Source organism: Bos indicus, chromosome 28, assembly GCF_029378745.1.
Source record: "Bos indicus isolate NIAB-ARS_2022 breed Sahiwal x Tharparkar chromosome 28, NIAB-ARS_B.indTharparkar_mat_pri_1.0, whole genome shotgun sequence".
NCBI lineage: Eukaryota > Metazoa > Chordata > Mammalia > Artiodactyla > Bovidae > Bos > Bos indicus.
In genome coordinates, this window is record NC_091787.1 from 3,781,253 (window position 1) to 3,797,638 (window position 16,386).

The 16,386-nt window shown below is 42.8% G+C and overlaps 1 protein-coding gene across 11 annotated transcripts in view; it reads right to left on the reverse strand.

The window, feature by feature from the left end:
* TTC13 (tetratricopeptide repeat domain 13) overlaps window positions 1-16,386 on the reverse strand; it is a 98,774-nt gene that overhangs the window by 15,498 nt on the left and 66,890 nt on the right. For 5 of the 11 annotated variants that reach the window (XM_019953984.2, XM_070781903.1, XM_019953986.2 and 2 more), the window contains 7 exons: window positions 15,736-15,820; window positions 12,230-12,339; window positions 9,505-9,640; window positions 8,086-8,165; window positions 5,431-5,509; window positions 5,224-5,303; window positions 2,515-3,291 (listed from right to left, as the gene is read on the reverse strand). In XM_019953984.2, coding sequence (XP_019809543.1) covers window positions 3,177-3,291; window positions 5,224-5,303; window positions 5,431-5,509; window positions 8,086-8,165; window positions 9,505-9,640; window positions 12,230-12,339; window positions 15,736-15,820 — 685 coding nt within the window. In that variant the 3' untranslated portion in view covers window positions 2,515-3,176. The other 6 variants (XM_070781904.1, XM_019953985.2, XM_019953987.2 and 3 more) reach the window with 3 other exon arrangements.

Genomic DNA, 16,386 nt, shown 5'->3' on the forward strand with positions numbered 1-16,386 from the left:
CGATGAGGGGAGGGTGTTTTGTAAGAGGGAGAGAAGAGCTGGCTTGTTAATGGACTGTATCCTGGATGACGTTTCTGGACCAATCCACAGTTCCCTCTAACACACACTTCAAGTCATCTGGGGGTAAAGGGATACTAAGATCGACAACAAGTAGGCAAATGAATTCTTAATATGTGAAGAATTTCTAATGGTAATAGTTGTAATATCAGAGAACTAAAATTCAGGGACACAATTAGATCAACCCACAAAACACTGGGGACCCAGCCTCTCACACTCAAATCTGATCTGGGGCAGGGAAGCCCCTCAAATCTGGTGTTTCCGGTTGCCATCCAAGCTAAGGGCTCAGGTACCACAAGTCTAGCAGGAGAGCGCCTGATTTTTCGCACCATGAGATCAAAAGGATCAGGGTATCTGATGAGATAAAAACCAAACACAGACAAAAAGACAAAGAGCAGTTTTGTTTCTTCAGTGTGATCAAAAGTTTTCAATATGAAGTTTTAAGGATAAAGGCAAACCTGATTCTGATTTTAAAAACTGTTTTTTTAATTTTTTTTAGTTTTAAACAAGAGGACAGGGACTCCCCTGGTGGTCCAGTGGTTAAGAATCTGCCTTCCAGTGCAGGAGACATGGATTCAATCTCTGTTTCGGGAACTAGAATCCCACATGCCACTCGGCAACTGAGCTCTCACACCACTACTGAGCCCACGCATTGTAACTACTAAAGCCTGCGTGTTCTAGATCCCATGCTCCACAACAAGAGAAGCCTGTAGGCCACAACTAGAGAAAGCCTGAGAGGCAATGAAGAGCCCGCACAGCCAAAACAATAAAGCAAAATAAAATAAGTAAAGAGGACAACTTGCATGATGGAACTCAGATTTCTAGGTGCAATTTAACAGAAGATAAGAGAATTTTAAATATTATGATATAAAAATGCATGCCAAAACTTCATGGCTTTCTTGAGACAAAAACCCTCAACGATGGAAGAGGAGCCCAATAGACAGTATCTTCTCAGCCACCAAACAAACCTGCTCATAATGTTCTGTTCAGACCATAGTCAAGTTGGCTCAAGTATTCTGGGACTCAGGCAGAAGATGGGAGGTTTTCCCAGATCATCCTGCAATCACAGAATTTAGCATTTCAGTATGTCTAATGATGCGTGCATGCTCAGTCGTGTTTGATTCTTTGCAACCCCATAAACTGCAGCCCGCTGGACTCCTCTGTCCATGGAATTTTCCAGGCAAGAATACTGCAGTGGGTTGCCACTCCTACCCCAAGGGATCTTCTCAACCCAGAGACTGAACCCACATCTCTTGCGCCTCCTGCACTGGTAGGTGGATTCTTTACCACTGAGCCACCCGAGAAGCCCCATATGAGAGTTATAATACTTGCATGAGGAGAAAATAAAATATTTAAATAAAAACTGAAACATAGCAATTTGGATTTGGTAAACTAAGTTTTAAGGAAAAATTACATTCTAACTTTGGGGTGTGGACATATTCTGATATTTTAGAAAAGTCAGTTAATTTATTTGGACCATTTCCCTAACTGAAAAATGTGTGTCTCACAATTAAAAATTTTGAAGAGTTGGTGATAAAGTGAAGAAAAATCCTTGAAGAAATTGAAAGATTTTGACTTTGGGATGATAGGCAAAAAGAGGGAAAAGTTTAAAAACTTACTCATTTCTCCTTTGCTTAGTCTCTACAATCCCCCTCTCACTTTGCAATCCTGTAGGCTATATCTGGATGCAGGTCAAACAGCAGCAAGTTGAGAGTGCAGAGCAATGTAACGGATCGATGGAGATTTTGCATGGAACAGAGTTAAGTATGCTGAATCTTGAGAAGAACCTGGGAATGAATCCTTGGTGCCCTGAGACCATGGTGGGGCAGGACAGGCCTTGGGGCCAGAAAGGCCTGGCTGGATCCTAGCACCTTGGCTTTGGGGGCACCTGGGAGAGTCATCAAGCTCCCAAAGCCTCAACCCTCTTATCTATAAAATGAAAACAAAGACTCTGGGGAAAGCTGACTGTGGGTGTGAGCTCTCTTTATAAAATGAGGTGTGCCTAATGATTTGTATCACCATCCAGATGAGATGAGAACATGAGCCACATCCTGGTGTTTTGAAACACACATCAGTGCCCAGAACAGCACCTGTCCAAAGGGCAGGTCCTATCTGTCCAAAGAACGGTCTTCTGCTGATCATGCTGCAAGTGCCAGACCATGCAGCAAGTGCCAGGGTGGCGTCTCTGCCGAGCATGGTTGCTTGCAGACATGCAGACACTGCTGTGTCCTGCTCACAGAGTCTGCGAGACAGAAAGAGAATAACAGAAAGCAGTGACTAGCTTAACTCTTTAACAGAGAACAAAGAAAAATGAAAATGACTGGAAATGGTGTTTAACTGAACCCACTTATGCACTGTCATTCACCCTGTCTGCAAAAGAAAGTTAGCAATTTTCTGACTGTTCTTATACCTGAAAGTGAAACTGGCTCACAAAATAAAAACATACATGATCCAGTGTCAAAAACTGGTGATTTATAGAAATCACCCCGTTTATTTTTTCCAATAAAGAGGAAAAAAACAAATAAAACATGTTTCAATAATTCAGTGTTTGAGTCACTGGCAAATACTGTCTGTATCATTCAACAAAAGTGTCCCAGGTCATGAGCTCCAGGCATGCTGATGGCCACAAATCTTCCACGGTTCAAACGAAATGGAGAACCCACACGTGAGGATGATGTCAGTTGAAAACAAGATGCATTATCACAGTATGCATAAAAAGAAGGTCTTTGAAAAACATCCAGATTTTTAAAGGAATGAAAACACTCCTGTTTTGTTGTAGCTTTTGTTCCCTTTAATTGTTAATTTTTGGTTTTCGGAGTAAACATTTTTCGCCATGAGGAAGGAGTCATATGACTTTGTAAGTGGAAACCAAGTGGCCACTGGCTAATGCAAATGCCTCCCATCCCAGACACAGAGCTCTTCTGTCCCCTCAAAACCCTCTTTCATGATTTCTGTTATGGTTCAGAAAGGTAAATAAAATGATTTCAAGTATTCAATTCCTATCAAAAATTGGTATCAAAAGTAATAAAGGACCTAATTTCTTTATAATTCCATGTTTTAAAAAATAACTTAAGAAGCAAGAGGTCCGGCCCTTTACTTGTATAAATACCACAGCGTAACTAGAGTTTCTTAAGACAACGTGGAGAGGAGTCTGTGTTTAGCACCTCGATCATTGATCTTAATGTTGGGAACGTTTCTGACACAGACGGAAGAGTCTTATAAGAAGGTGAAATACTGAAAGAGAAAAATGCAAAGAAAGGGTGTGAAAATCAACACAATTTTACCAAAAAAGGCAAAGCTTATATTACACCAATTCCTATTACAATATTCACTTTACAGTACTCCACATGCGTGACATCAGACAACATCACATCGCAGGGGGACCTGTGAGCAGAGCAGATCCTGTTGTAGCAATGAATGGGGTATCAGCAGGCTCCCATCATGAGATGCGGGTAAATTCAACCAGCCTTCGGAAAGAAAGTCAATCTCTGACTTACACAGTGAGTGTTACGCAAACACATCCCTCCGAGGCACACGCTAGACGTGGAACCTGAAGACACATGATTTGGGTCCAGCCTTGATCCTTATCAGCTTTAGTGGTTCCTCTCAGACCCACTTCCCTGTATTTGCAGCAAGAAGGACGGTATTCCTAACTCCCAGAGTTACTTACTCCTGGTAAGGAGTGTGGCTGCTGCTAAGTGGCTTCAGTCGTGTTTGACTCTGTGTGACCCCAGAGATGGCAGCCCACCAGGCTTCCCCGTCCCTGGGATTCTCCAGGCAAGAACACTGGAATGGGTTGCCATTTCCTTCTCCAACGCATGAAAGTGAAAAGTGAAAGTGAAGTCGCTCAGTCGTTCCCGACTCTGAGCGACCCCATGGACTGCAGCCTACCAGGCTACTCTGTCCATGGATTTTCCAGGCAAGAGTACTGGAGTGGGTGCCATTGCCTTCTCTGAAGGAGTGTGGAATGGGTCTCAATTACATTGTAAACCTGTAGCTGCACAACATAAGGTGGCGTTTCTATTTTTTCCTTAAAGAGTTGTTAAAAGATCAACACTGTAAAATTATGCAGGAAACAGAGACAAGGCCTTTGACCTTATGATCATGTTACTAAAATACATGTAAACTAGTAAACCTGAGACAAAAATATACCAGAAGGCGGTGTAACTGTTAGGAGTTTTCATTACAAAGCTAATGGAATACTTACAAATGGGACCAAAGTATCTTACAGAGACAAACTTCTGTTTTAAACAGAGCACGGATTATCCAGCAATTTTTAGAGTGGTTGCTATGTTGAACAGATATGGAAAGGCAAAACTGGAAGTTTCTATGATATTAAAAAAAAACCATGGAGAAGGAGCAAGAGTCAATAAGGTTAAATAGTAAGATGTGCTTAAAGATTAAGAGCAAAAGGAGAAGGCAGCAGCAGAGGATGAGATGGTTGGACGGCATCATAGACTCGATGGACGTGAATTTGAGCAAACTCTGGGAGACAGTGGAGGACAGAGGAACTTAGCGTGTTGTAGCCCATGAAGTTGCAAAGAGCTGGACATGACTTAGGATTGAACAACAACAACAACAAAATTAACTATGAAACCACCTGTGAGTTTAATTTCAGCCCATATATACATATTTATTTATGTGCTCCTATGGTGCTTTTGAAAACAAGAGCCAGGGAAGATCATAGTACTGGGCCCTCCCACAGTAACCGTCAGGAGTAATTTCTCGCAGCTTTCCCTGACTCCTATGTATTTTGTGCCTAAATTACAGTAAAGCAGCACCTTCCCCAAACAAAGAGGAAAGGAAAAATGCAGCTGAAAGGCAGGTGCCACCACCCAGAGAAGTCTGAGTCAGGTCCAGCTCAGTTTTCAAAATCCCTCCTGAATACTGACTCTGCGAGTCTGGGACAAAGGATCAATGAGCCAGGAGACAGGAATATCTGACTATATAAATAAGACACCTATAGCCCTTCCTTCACAAACTGGCTTCCTTATTTTATTCATTATTCATTTTTATCCATACACTCACCTGTTAAGGGGTCATAAATGACAACAAAAACATAGTAACTTTGAAAAGCAGATTAAATTCATTATATAATCATAACCCATAAAAAATTAGTACAATTCCAGTTTCACATCCTTTTGTCGACCCCTATCAAGAAGTTACCTTTTCAAGTTCATCCAGCTTTTAGCTATTTTGCTAAAGGCCTCTGAACCAGGGGCAGTCATAGCTTCAAAGTCAACCAACTGAAAGAGAAAGAGATTTAATGGAGGGGAGGCTCCCTTTGGGATTCGGTTCATTTATGTGTCTTAACATAAAACTCCACAGACTGGAATTGAAACCTTTTCCCTTCTGGCTCCAGCTCCAACATACCTTTCCTTTGGGAATTTTTCCTGCTACTTCTTTCCCACTTGCCATCAGCGCTCCCACAATCACCGAGTAAGCGATCACACTATTCAGATAGAGAACAATTACCAGTCAGTCCAGGCCACAGACGGTTACCACACTATGGACTTCCCATCCTAAAAGATGACACTGTATTTCTTTTAACACTTCTTTGGACATTAAAAGAATATTTTCATTTGTTCTAAAAATATTTGCTAATTTACTAAGAAAAATATTTACTGGTTTACTAATTTAGGGGTAAATGTGTAACAATAATATTTTTCTGAGACAAAGTTTCTTTTAATTAGGAGTTTTCTTTTCAATTGGTTTTCCTATTCTTATAGGAAAACACTGAATTAGAAAATGTGCCTGCTTTCTATTATTTTAAAAAATTCATTATCGGCCATATCACATGGCATGTGGGATCTTAGTTCCCCAAGCAGGGACTGAGTCTAAGCCCCCTGCATTGGAAGCGTGGGGTCTTAACAGCTGGACTGCCAGGGAAGACCTTGCTTGCTTACATTTTTAACTGCATGAGGCTTGGCTTTAAAATGCATATATATATATATATATATATATTATACTTTGTAAATGCAAACATATTATTAGAGTTTAACAATAAAAACTTTGGCCCCAAAGAAGAAAAAGAACGCATCTCAGAAAGTACTAACAGACTGGTCTGAAGGCTGGGTAATGTGCACTTCCTTCCTGCCATGTCCAGACTCACTCTGGGCTCTGACATTTGTATTATGATGCCATCTGTGTGCTTTGTGAGAGGCACCCCAGGACGAAGACAGCTAAGACAGAGCTCTTGCCTCTGCAAATGGACACCAGAGAAAGGGAGTCAGCCCTGCAGTCACCTAATAGGGAAGCCCTCACAGAGGCCATGGACACATGTGCTTTATCTTTGAAGGCCATGGGCAGGGCAATGGAGAGGAGAAGGCAGGGAAGTGGCTGGCTGGGCGGGACAGGAAGGTGTTTGGACAAGCAGGGGGTGTGGTGGAGAGACCAGAGTGAGGATGGAGAGAGGGTAGATGACAGGAAAGGTGATGAGGCCATGGTAAACCAGGGCAGGGAGGAGCTGGCACTGTGCATCACGCCACTGAGTTGGCACCTGAGCCAACAGATATAAAGAACTGGCGCACAAAGAGGGAAAAAGAAAAGCCTGGAAACGGAGAGACCAGTTAGAAAGGTCAGTGCAAGAGATAAGCAGGGGGACTTCCCTGGTGGTCCAGTGGTTAAGAATCTGCCTGTGAATTACAGGGGACACAGGTCTGATTCCTGGTTTGAAAGGATCCCACATGCCTCGAGGCAGCTAAGCTGGAGAGCTGCAGCTACTGAAGCCTGAGTGCCTAGAGCCAGTGCTGCACAACAGGAGAAGCCACTGCAATGAGAAGCCCATGCCCTCTCAACACAGAGTAGCTCCAGCTCACTGCAACTAGAGAAAGCCCCCACACAGCAATAAAGACCCAGTGCAGCCAAAAATAGAGAATTAAATGAACATTTTTTTAAAAAAGAAAGGTCAGTGCAAGAGATGAGCCGATCTGAGCTATGGCACGTGCAAGGAGCATGAGGAGAGGAGAGGTTTAGGAGGCAGAGTCAACAAGACTCAGTCAGGGACCGGACAGGTGCAGGGGCTGAGGGGGAGCTGGGGGTGACTGGAGTTGGACCTCCTTCTCAAGTGACACAGAAGCCCACAGAGCTGCTGCGTGAACACACGCGTGCACAGTGCCTGCAAGCAGTGGATGAACAGGCACATGGAGGCCCCCTGCATGTTATAGATCTAGTTAGCATTCCTATAACAGTTGTGCCTAAGGTACAACATTTCTGTTCCTATTTTACTTCAAGGCCATTTTTACCTCGTAAGTTCCAGGTGCACACATGTCTACACCACAGAGTGATCACCACCAGCCCAGTTTCCATCCATCACCACCAGTGGATGCCCTGCGCCCATTATGCCCAACTCCCAGTGCTTTTTTAATAGTACAAGAAAACTTACTAGCACATTTAGGAGAGTTTTACTTTCTAAAGTATTAATCAGAGATCAAGACACTTAAGTATATGATTTTAACCAAAATATCTTAAATTCAAACATGTGCTAACAACAGCATACACCATTCACCTGATTCGCTGTACATGGTACCATACAAAAGGGAATAAAAACAAAGCTCTACAGACACACCCTTGTTTGAACGACACTTGAAAGACTCCTGATGAATTTGCTAAGTAGAATTCATTTATAACAGTAATAATACTTTGGGATGGTTGGTGATGCAAAAGTATTAAATTTTAGGGCTAAAGGTCAATTAATGGCCAAAATTTGGGGGCAGCAGGGTAACAGTCTGGGCAAACACCAGGAATTAAAGCACAGTGAGAGCATGTGTGCACAGAGTGAGATTTGGATACATTTTTGTGAATGAATGAGCTCCAGACTGTAAACACCAAGAGCCTTCTACTAGAACTACCTTCCAGAATCCTTGATGATGCAGTAGATCAAGGACATCACTTTCGGGTGGACTTTGGAAAATCAAAGTGGGCTTCTCGCCATTGCTAGGATACCTGTACTCATACCCACACAGCAAATGCAAGCAAAAGGCGTGTGTTCTTCACCACAAAACTGTCAGATTATAGGATATCACCCACCTGGATCCACGAGAGAGCGGCATTAAATTATAAAAATAATAAACTAAGGATAAGATTAAGTTGCAAACAGCATCAGCCTCCTAGGAAAAAAAAGATATGTGCTCATGAACTTAAATAATAGATTATAAACTCATTTTTATGAGGTGACAAGACACAGCAGAATCTTTTACTAGGAAGAGGATTATTTCATTCTTCTCCTACAAGGACCTACTTTTCATATCCCTGAATATATTATACTCTCACATCATTTTTTTCTAATGAAAGGGTATATGTACAATTTAGTTTTAAGCAGTATGCTCCCAGCTGCCTTCAAAACAGCAAACTTTTTCTGATAAACGTAGATATCTGTTTTGGTCTATAACATTATTTGCAAAGTCAAAATTAGGATTTTGCCAAGTCAAAAAAAAACATTAGGATTAAAATAAAACAAAGTGCTTATTAATATTGAATACACTTTCTCAGACTACAGGCCTCTCTACTCCAAGATTCTGATTAGCATCACCCCTCCCCCTACCCCCGCCACTGAGATTTAGGTGATCGATACACTTAATTATATATGTGTGTGCATGCTAAATCTCTTCAGTTGGGTCTGACTCTTTGTGACCCCATGAACTGTAGCCCGCCAGGCTCCTCTGTCCATGGGATTCTCCAGGCAAGAAAACCGGAGTGGGTTGCCATGCCCTCCTCCAATTATATAAAGGAACTTTCCAAAAGCCATGGGTATCCATTCCAGAACGTGGATGGAGCACCCCCTATACTCTCCACACAGTAACAGCTACAATCATGCAGGTGACATTGTAGCTCCTGGGGAGCAGGATGTAGCTCCCCGTTGAATCAGAAAGCAATGGTGGAGGAGCCTGCAGTCCAGGAAACAGTCACGTCCATCATGGACAACCTATACACTTAAATACTGACAAAGCTCCAATTTATGATAATATAACACAGTAACTCAGAGAAGGCAATGGCACCCCACTCCAGTACTCTTGCCTGGAAAATCCCATGGATGGAGGAGCCTAGTAGGCTCCAGTCCATGGGGTCGCTGGGAGTCAGACACGACTGAGCGACTTCCCTTTCACTTTTCACTTTCATGCATTGGAGAAGGAAATGGCAACCCACTCCAGTGTTCTTGCCTGGAGAATCCCAGGGACGGGGGAGCCTGGTGGGCTGTCGTCTATGGGGTCACACAGAGTCGGACACGACTGAAGTGACTTAGCATAGCATAGCATAACACAGTAACTACATACATTCCCCTCTCTCAGTTTCTGTAGTTATTAAATACGGAACTGTCTCTATAAGAATATTAAAAGAAGTATTTCCTGGTTATTTAAGGCTGATTTCAAGCATAAATGTACGATCTCAGTGAAAGAGGACAAAAGAATCATAGCAGCATGGATAAAATGAAGACAAACAGAAACCTACCCCAAATTCTGATGAGAGAATCAGTACTTTTCCTTTTGCTGTTAGATCTTTATAAAGTGCATCTATTTCGGCATGATATAATTGTGTTCTCTCTTCTGTGGTTTGAGTTTCCACAGAAAATAGTATATTGCCAACCCTAGAAATACAAGAATGTATGTCAGAGGCATGTATTATACAATTCACAGAGCTAAACACGGGGACAGGGGTGTGGGGCAGCAGCAGGCGGCACTCGCTGATGTGGCAGGACATGCGAGGAGCGTCCACGCGTTTCTGAGCAGACTGCCAAGGCGTGTCTCGTAGCAGGCGGTTTTGTCACAAATAGATTTTGCTCAGTTTAACCGTACGTACTTTTTAAAAAAAACTTGTTTTTTAATTTTAATTTTTAATTGGAGGATAATAGCTTTACCATGTTGTGCTGGCTTCTGCCATACAACAACATGAGTCAGCCGTAAGTATACATACATCCTGAACCTCCCTCCCTCCCACCCCCATCCCACTCCCCTAGGTCACCAGAGAGCACTGAGCTGAGCTCCCTGTGCTGTGCGGCAGCTTCTCCCTAGCTGTCTGTTTTACACACGGTAATGTACATATGTCAGTGCTGCTCTCTCAGTTCGTCCCACCCCTTCCTCCCCCTGCTGTGTCTACAAGTCCTTTCCCTATGTCTGTGTCCCTATTCCTGCCCTGAGAATAGGTTTATCAGTGCTATCTTTTTAGATTCCATATATATATGTGTTAAAACACAGTAGCTGTTTTTCTCCTTTTGACTTAACTTCAATCTGTATAATAGGCTCTAGATTCATATATATGTCTTTTATGAGCTTAAGCCAACAGAGGAGGAAATAACTTCACAGAGTACAACATATTTCAATGTGTTTCAGTTTTATCAGACAATCAGTCTTTTACATCAGAAGAGCAGGAGCTGGGGCTGTGCACAGAAAACAAGTTCTGGGCCTCCACAGTTTCATTTTTTAAAACTCTGCTGCATGTGCAGCTCCATGTGAGGCCCGGGGCAGGATAAAAGTTCCATGCAACAGGTATTTACTGTATAACACCAGTATCAAAATGCTGAAAATAGTCCTTAGATCCTATGAAGAACAACAAGGCAAAGCAGCTGTCTTTATCAAGGAAAGGAGGGAGAAACAAGGTCACAGATTATTATGAGTCCATGCGTAGGGCGGTAACAGTTGATCAGAGGTTCAGAGGAGAAAGTTGATCTAATTTGGAAGATGTGGAAGAAAACAGAAAATGCTTTGTGGGAGAAGGGGCCAGAACTTGGTTGGGTCTTCAAGATGAGGCTGTGAGTGAAACAGACCCAAGAGGTAGGAGGTGACCTCGGGGAACAAGTCATCCAGCTGAAGCGGCAGGCCTGATTCTGGCAGCAAAGTGCTTCAGGTAAAGCAGGAAGCACTGTTTGAGGCCATTGTTACAAAAGGCCTTGCCTGTCTGGCAGGGGACATGATTTTGGAGTCAGCAGGCAGTGGCAGGGTACAGACTAGGGAGGGATTTTTGGATTCAGGGGAACACCCAGTGGGGTGGAGCCCACTGAAGCACTGGTCAGGCCCCAGGAGACCGGAGATAGAGATACGAGTCATGAGTCCTCGTGGGGGTCAGAGGCCCCAAGCAAGGCTGACAACAAATGGGATGAAAAGAGACAGCTGAGGAAGATGCTGTGTTTGGGGGAAGGATTTATGTACTCTTACTTAGTAGTTCATTTCTGCTGGGAACTGAATCATGGGTGGGTGAAGAGGAAGGAGACAATAATTTTACATCAATAGAAAACCCTGGAATTCCTTTTATGCGAGGAGAACCATCTTTATTGGGAAGGTACTTGGATAAGTGGCTTGGGGTAGAGATGGAGACCTCAAAGGAAAAGTCACAGAATCTTTGCTAAATGGTGTTTCTTCCGGAAGGCTGGTGTGAGTTCTGACATGGAAGCAAGAGACCAGGAGACAGAGGGGCTAAGAGGATGTGGGGCCCAACGCTGAGCTGCCAGACACCCTTGATGCAGATGTGGTGGAGCTCAGGGCAGCAACTGAGGAATGCGTGTTGTGGGGAGGACAGTAACTGGGGAGGGTCAAGATCATGCCACCAAAGCTCAAGGATGTGGAGGCTCCGAGGTGAAGTTTGGATTTCAGATGGACATAAAATGATTATGACCACAAATTTTCATTTGGTGCTATTATATAAGCTGAAAAAGTGGAAAACATCCTAAATGATCAATGACAAGTAAAAACTAGTAGGAGTAACTCTATAATATTCCAAAAATAGAATACTAGGCAATTTTTAGAAATGCTTTTAAGAATAAGGTATGGGAAAATGTTCAGAGCAAGAGTAGAAAAGAAACAGGTTATAAAACAATATGTACAGTATAATCTCAGTTTTTAAGGAAACAATGATTTAAAATTTTTTATCTTTGCTTATCTATATTCTAAATTTTCAATGAGACGTACTTGTACTCCCACAATGAATTAAAACTATATTTAAAATTCGAATAACAGCCTTCAATCTGTCAATCTCTCATCTTTTTTTCACTTAATTGGTAAAAGTCTTCCTCACAACAAGCTTCAAAAAAGCTGGTTCTAGTGGTACACTGGACCTTGATAATCTCCATTTCAGGAGACAGCAAAAGCCCGGAATGTCCACCCTCCTCTGGCAATACCAGGTGTCTGCACACTTCCTGACACCTGCCCCCCTCTGCACACCCACACTGAGGAAGCGCACGTACTTGTCTCCCGTAATCGTAATCGTGAAGCCATCATATTCCTTCCCTTGGTCTTTGAGGCTGGGAACTTTGGTGTTCACAGTGAACCCATCCTTTGTTTTAGTATTAAACTGCTTTCAAGGAAAAAGAAAATTCACATTACTAGTGAGATTCATTGTAAATTCCCAATCTGCGGCGCCAACTCTGACTTTGATGTTTCTAGAAGGCTCAGAGAATGCAAGACATGGTGTCCTCTGCCCTGGCGGTTAGTGTCCAGGACGCCTGTGCCTGTCCCTAGGCCCCCATCCACTCTCTCAGCCCAAGTCACACTCCCCATGGCCCCTGCCAGAGGCCAGAAGAGAACCTCAGCGCAAAACGCACACAGCCTTTCTTCAGTGGCAACTCTCACTCTGAAGAGCTCCACTTGGGTCTTTTCTCTTGTTCATCTTAATTGGCAGGAACTTTGACACTTAGCAGGATAGCTGTATTCAATCCTACAACTCAAAATAGCACTATGCATTTTTGCTAGTGCTTCTTCAAAGTAGACTCTTATCTGTCTGAAAAGTACTCAGAATTTTGTCAACTGAGAATTTTATACACACACACGCACATACCCCAACTGTGCAGACCATAGAGTAACAAAGCAGAGTATTCTAAAGGAGTTAGAGGTAAGAATGGCTCTTAAGGGTGATGAGTATGAACACAGCTTTCTGTTTAAAACACTTCTGACAAACTGAAAAGCCAATAAATAGGTGTTGTCATTGCTCCAGAAACATTCTCCCCAAATTCGGTTATTGAGTGTAGCCAATATTGTTTAGGATTGGCAGACTTGAATAAGAGAATCGACGGTAAAATAGAAGGAGGTTGTGCTTCACAAAACACACTGGAGGAAAAGGTTGTCTAAAAACAGCGACCAGTGGGCATTCACTAAGGTCCAGGAAAGGGTGAACATGTGTGGATGTGGGCAGGAAGGCTGGCAGCAGGGGCTGAGACAAGAGATGTCTTTGTATGAGGACAAGGACTTTTAGGGGCAGAATGTGCTAACACTTAAGGGTATGCGTCAATTCTCTTTAATGCTCCCTGCATGCCTATAAGATAGGCCACAACCTCGATCTCACAGGTGAGGAAACCCAGTTGGTGAGATGCGGCAAGGTGAGGTCCTGCCTGAGCTGCACATGGAAACAGGGGCCCAGGCCCTCATGACACCCAGTCCCTTAATTCACTAGCCAGCTGCCCAGAGGGGAACTGAGATACCTCTGAACCTGGCAGAAGGACATCGTGTAGAAGAACCTGTCAGGGCATCACATTCAACAAGCACTTTAAACGCAAAGGCATATTTTTATTTACTTCTATGTGTGCCTTTAGAAACACCAGTACACACCCAGCCTGCGTGGAGGCACGGTGTGCAAGGCCACGGTGAGATGGCCATTCCCAGATATAGCCAAACAGGCAATGACTTTGCATTGGAAGTCAGACAGTGGGTGGGTGGCGGGGTGATGCTGGGCCCCTTAGCAGCTCTCCACGCAACTGCAGCCTTTTGTGCATTATGCTTTTCTTAATACACACACAGACATACACACATACTATGGGCTTCCCTGGTGGCTCAGACAGTAAGGAATTTGCCTGCAATGCAGCAGACCCAGGTTCAATCCCTGGGTTGGGAAGATCCCCTGGTGAAGGGAATGGCAACCCACCCCAGTATTCTTGCCTGGAGAATTCCATGGACAGAGGAGCCTGGTAGGCTACAGTCCATGGGGTCACAAAGAGTGGGACATGACTGAGTGACTAACACTCTCACTTTTCACTTTCATATATATGTGTTACAATATCCCTCAGCTGCTTCCCTATTCTGCCTAATATAGTAAATTTAAATGCCGAAAACACCCACTGGAAAGCTGAAGACTAAAATCTGAGTCAGGCTCCAGTTTCCTTCTGTCTGGTGCATCCAGCAGTCCTTGGTGGGGCCATTCTGCCCCCTGGAGGACATTTGGGGAATTCAGGGGAGCGTGTGGCTACAAGGATGAGGTGCGAGGGACAGTCACACGGGCATGACTCCCGCTGGATCTGCACATGGATGAAGAAGCTGTTTGTAATGTAATAATTACCTAGGCCTGGAATCAGACTCCATTTTACCCTCACACGCTAAATATCTGTTACAGTTGAAATACCCACTGACTTTTCTAGAAATGCAAACAGCATATAAACTGAGGAAAGAGTATATCTGTACATTGTACAGAACTATTAAGTGTGGTTTACCATTATGGAAAACCATATCACCAAAGTCATAGCTCATGATACTTGAGTCACCAAATGACAGATCGCTGCAGGGCTGCCTCTGGAGCCGTCACATTCACCAAGACTTTACACACGTGTGCAAGCAACCGGCTACTTCTTTGTGGCTTCTCATGAAGATATGCCTGAATGCTGACCTACTGTTTCTTGCCTATAAATGACTTAGCTTTTAGAGCTCCTTTAGAGCACTATGGTGACCTTCTAAGGGGTTTTTTGAGTATGTGCATTCTTATGGATTTGATTTTAGTGTAGTAAAGGGGCCATCTGAACATGTTTGCTGAGTTAAGAGGGGTTTGAGAAGACTGAAAACCACACCTCAATTCACGAGACCCTCAAAATAACCAGGTTGGCCAGAAACAAGGTTCATCAGCACACAGAGCCTGGAGGCGAGCCAGGAGCGACGGCCCAGCCCAGTGAGCAGACGGGCCTGGGGCGCGGGGCCAGCTCGTGGCTTTGCCCATGACAAGATGCCTCCTGGTTATGCTTTAGAAATGTGTGAGCTTTGTCATACACAGAAATGTCTTATCATTTACTTGATGTACATCAGTCTTATCTACTATAGCTACAAGGAGAATATTTATTCAAGTTTTATGTTATAGGTCAAACTGTTAATTGAAAAAAATCAAATGTACCTGTTGTGGGCACATTTTGGGTAGTTTGGAGAAAAGGTTCATAAAGTTCTAATTTCTTAATGGATTATACTTTTAAAACAATATAATTATTTCCCCCTGATGGGCCCTTTATCTTGAATTCAAATCCTTCTGATACTGACGTTGCCACACCTGCTTTTCTCCAGGAGCATTTGCCTGGCCTACCTTTCAGCCTTGAACGCTTTGACTATCATCTTGTCACAGGTGTTTCCAGTGAACAGAGCACAGCTGGGCTTTAAAACACCGATCTGAGATGCTTGTTCTCTCAGGGAGGGAATCAATCACTCAGAACATATCACCCATTATACACATTCCCTCCTGATCTTAATGTTCCCCCTTCTCTTTCTGTAAACCTTTAGTTGAACTGACTTTGCTTTCTTTATTGCATTTTCTTACCTTCTAGGGTCTGCTTTAATTTTGGTTATTATTCAGAATGTGTTTTTATCAGTGTTTTTAAGTGGCACACTTTATAAAACTTAAAATACTAATAACTAACAAATATGCATCTAATGATAATAAGTTCTTCTTTCAAAGAGTACTAATTTTTTCCCCTAAAAACAATTGCTGTGATTTTGATGATAAATTTACCTTCATAATTGGAAGGAGGTCTTCCACTTTGTGGACCTTTTCCAGAGCTTCTCTAACTTCCAACAATCCTTTAGGATTATTAGCTCTTTAAAGGGGAAACAGAGAGAAAGCAACTAAAATTAACACAGAAATCAGTAATTAGTTACACTATTACCTTTAATTTAGATAAATCCTTAATTACAAGTGGCTCAATATTCAAAATGATGGGCCACAACCAAAGTATCAAAATAAGGGAATAGTTTAATCTAATAAGTATTGGGCTACAGATAAGAATTAGGGAAACAGCAGTCTGTCCAGATATGAAATAGGGAAAACCAGAACGGATGGACAGCCAGTGTCTATGTGGACATGCATGGGTCTGGGCTTGGTCAGAAAACTTTTGATTCTCCTATTTCAACTATGAAATTAGAAGTATATGTTTTTTATTCCTAAAGTTGCTCAAATGGAAGTATACTTCTAGGCTTTTATACCAATTTTATATTTACTTGGTGACAACTAACCTTCAGAATTCTTTTTCCCCGGGCTTTTGACCACTGTCCTATCTACACGGCACAGCCTCTCAGTTGAGGGAGAATGAGTATTAAGGCTGAAATCCATCATTTAATCCCTAATTAAGAAATTTAAAGAAATATCCTGCTTTCACTGAATTTA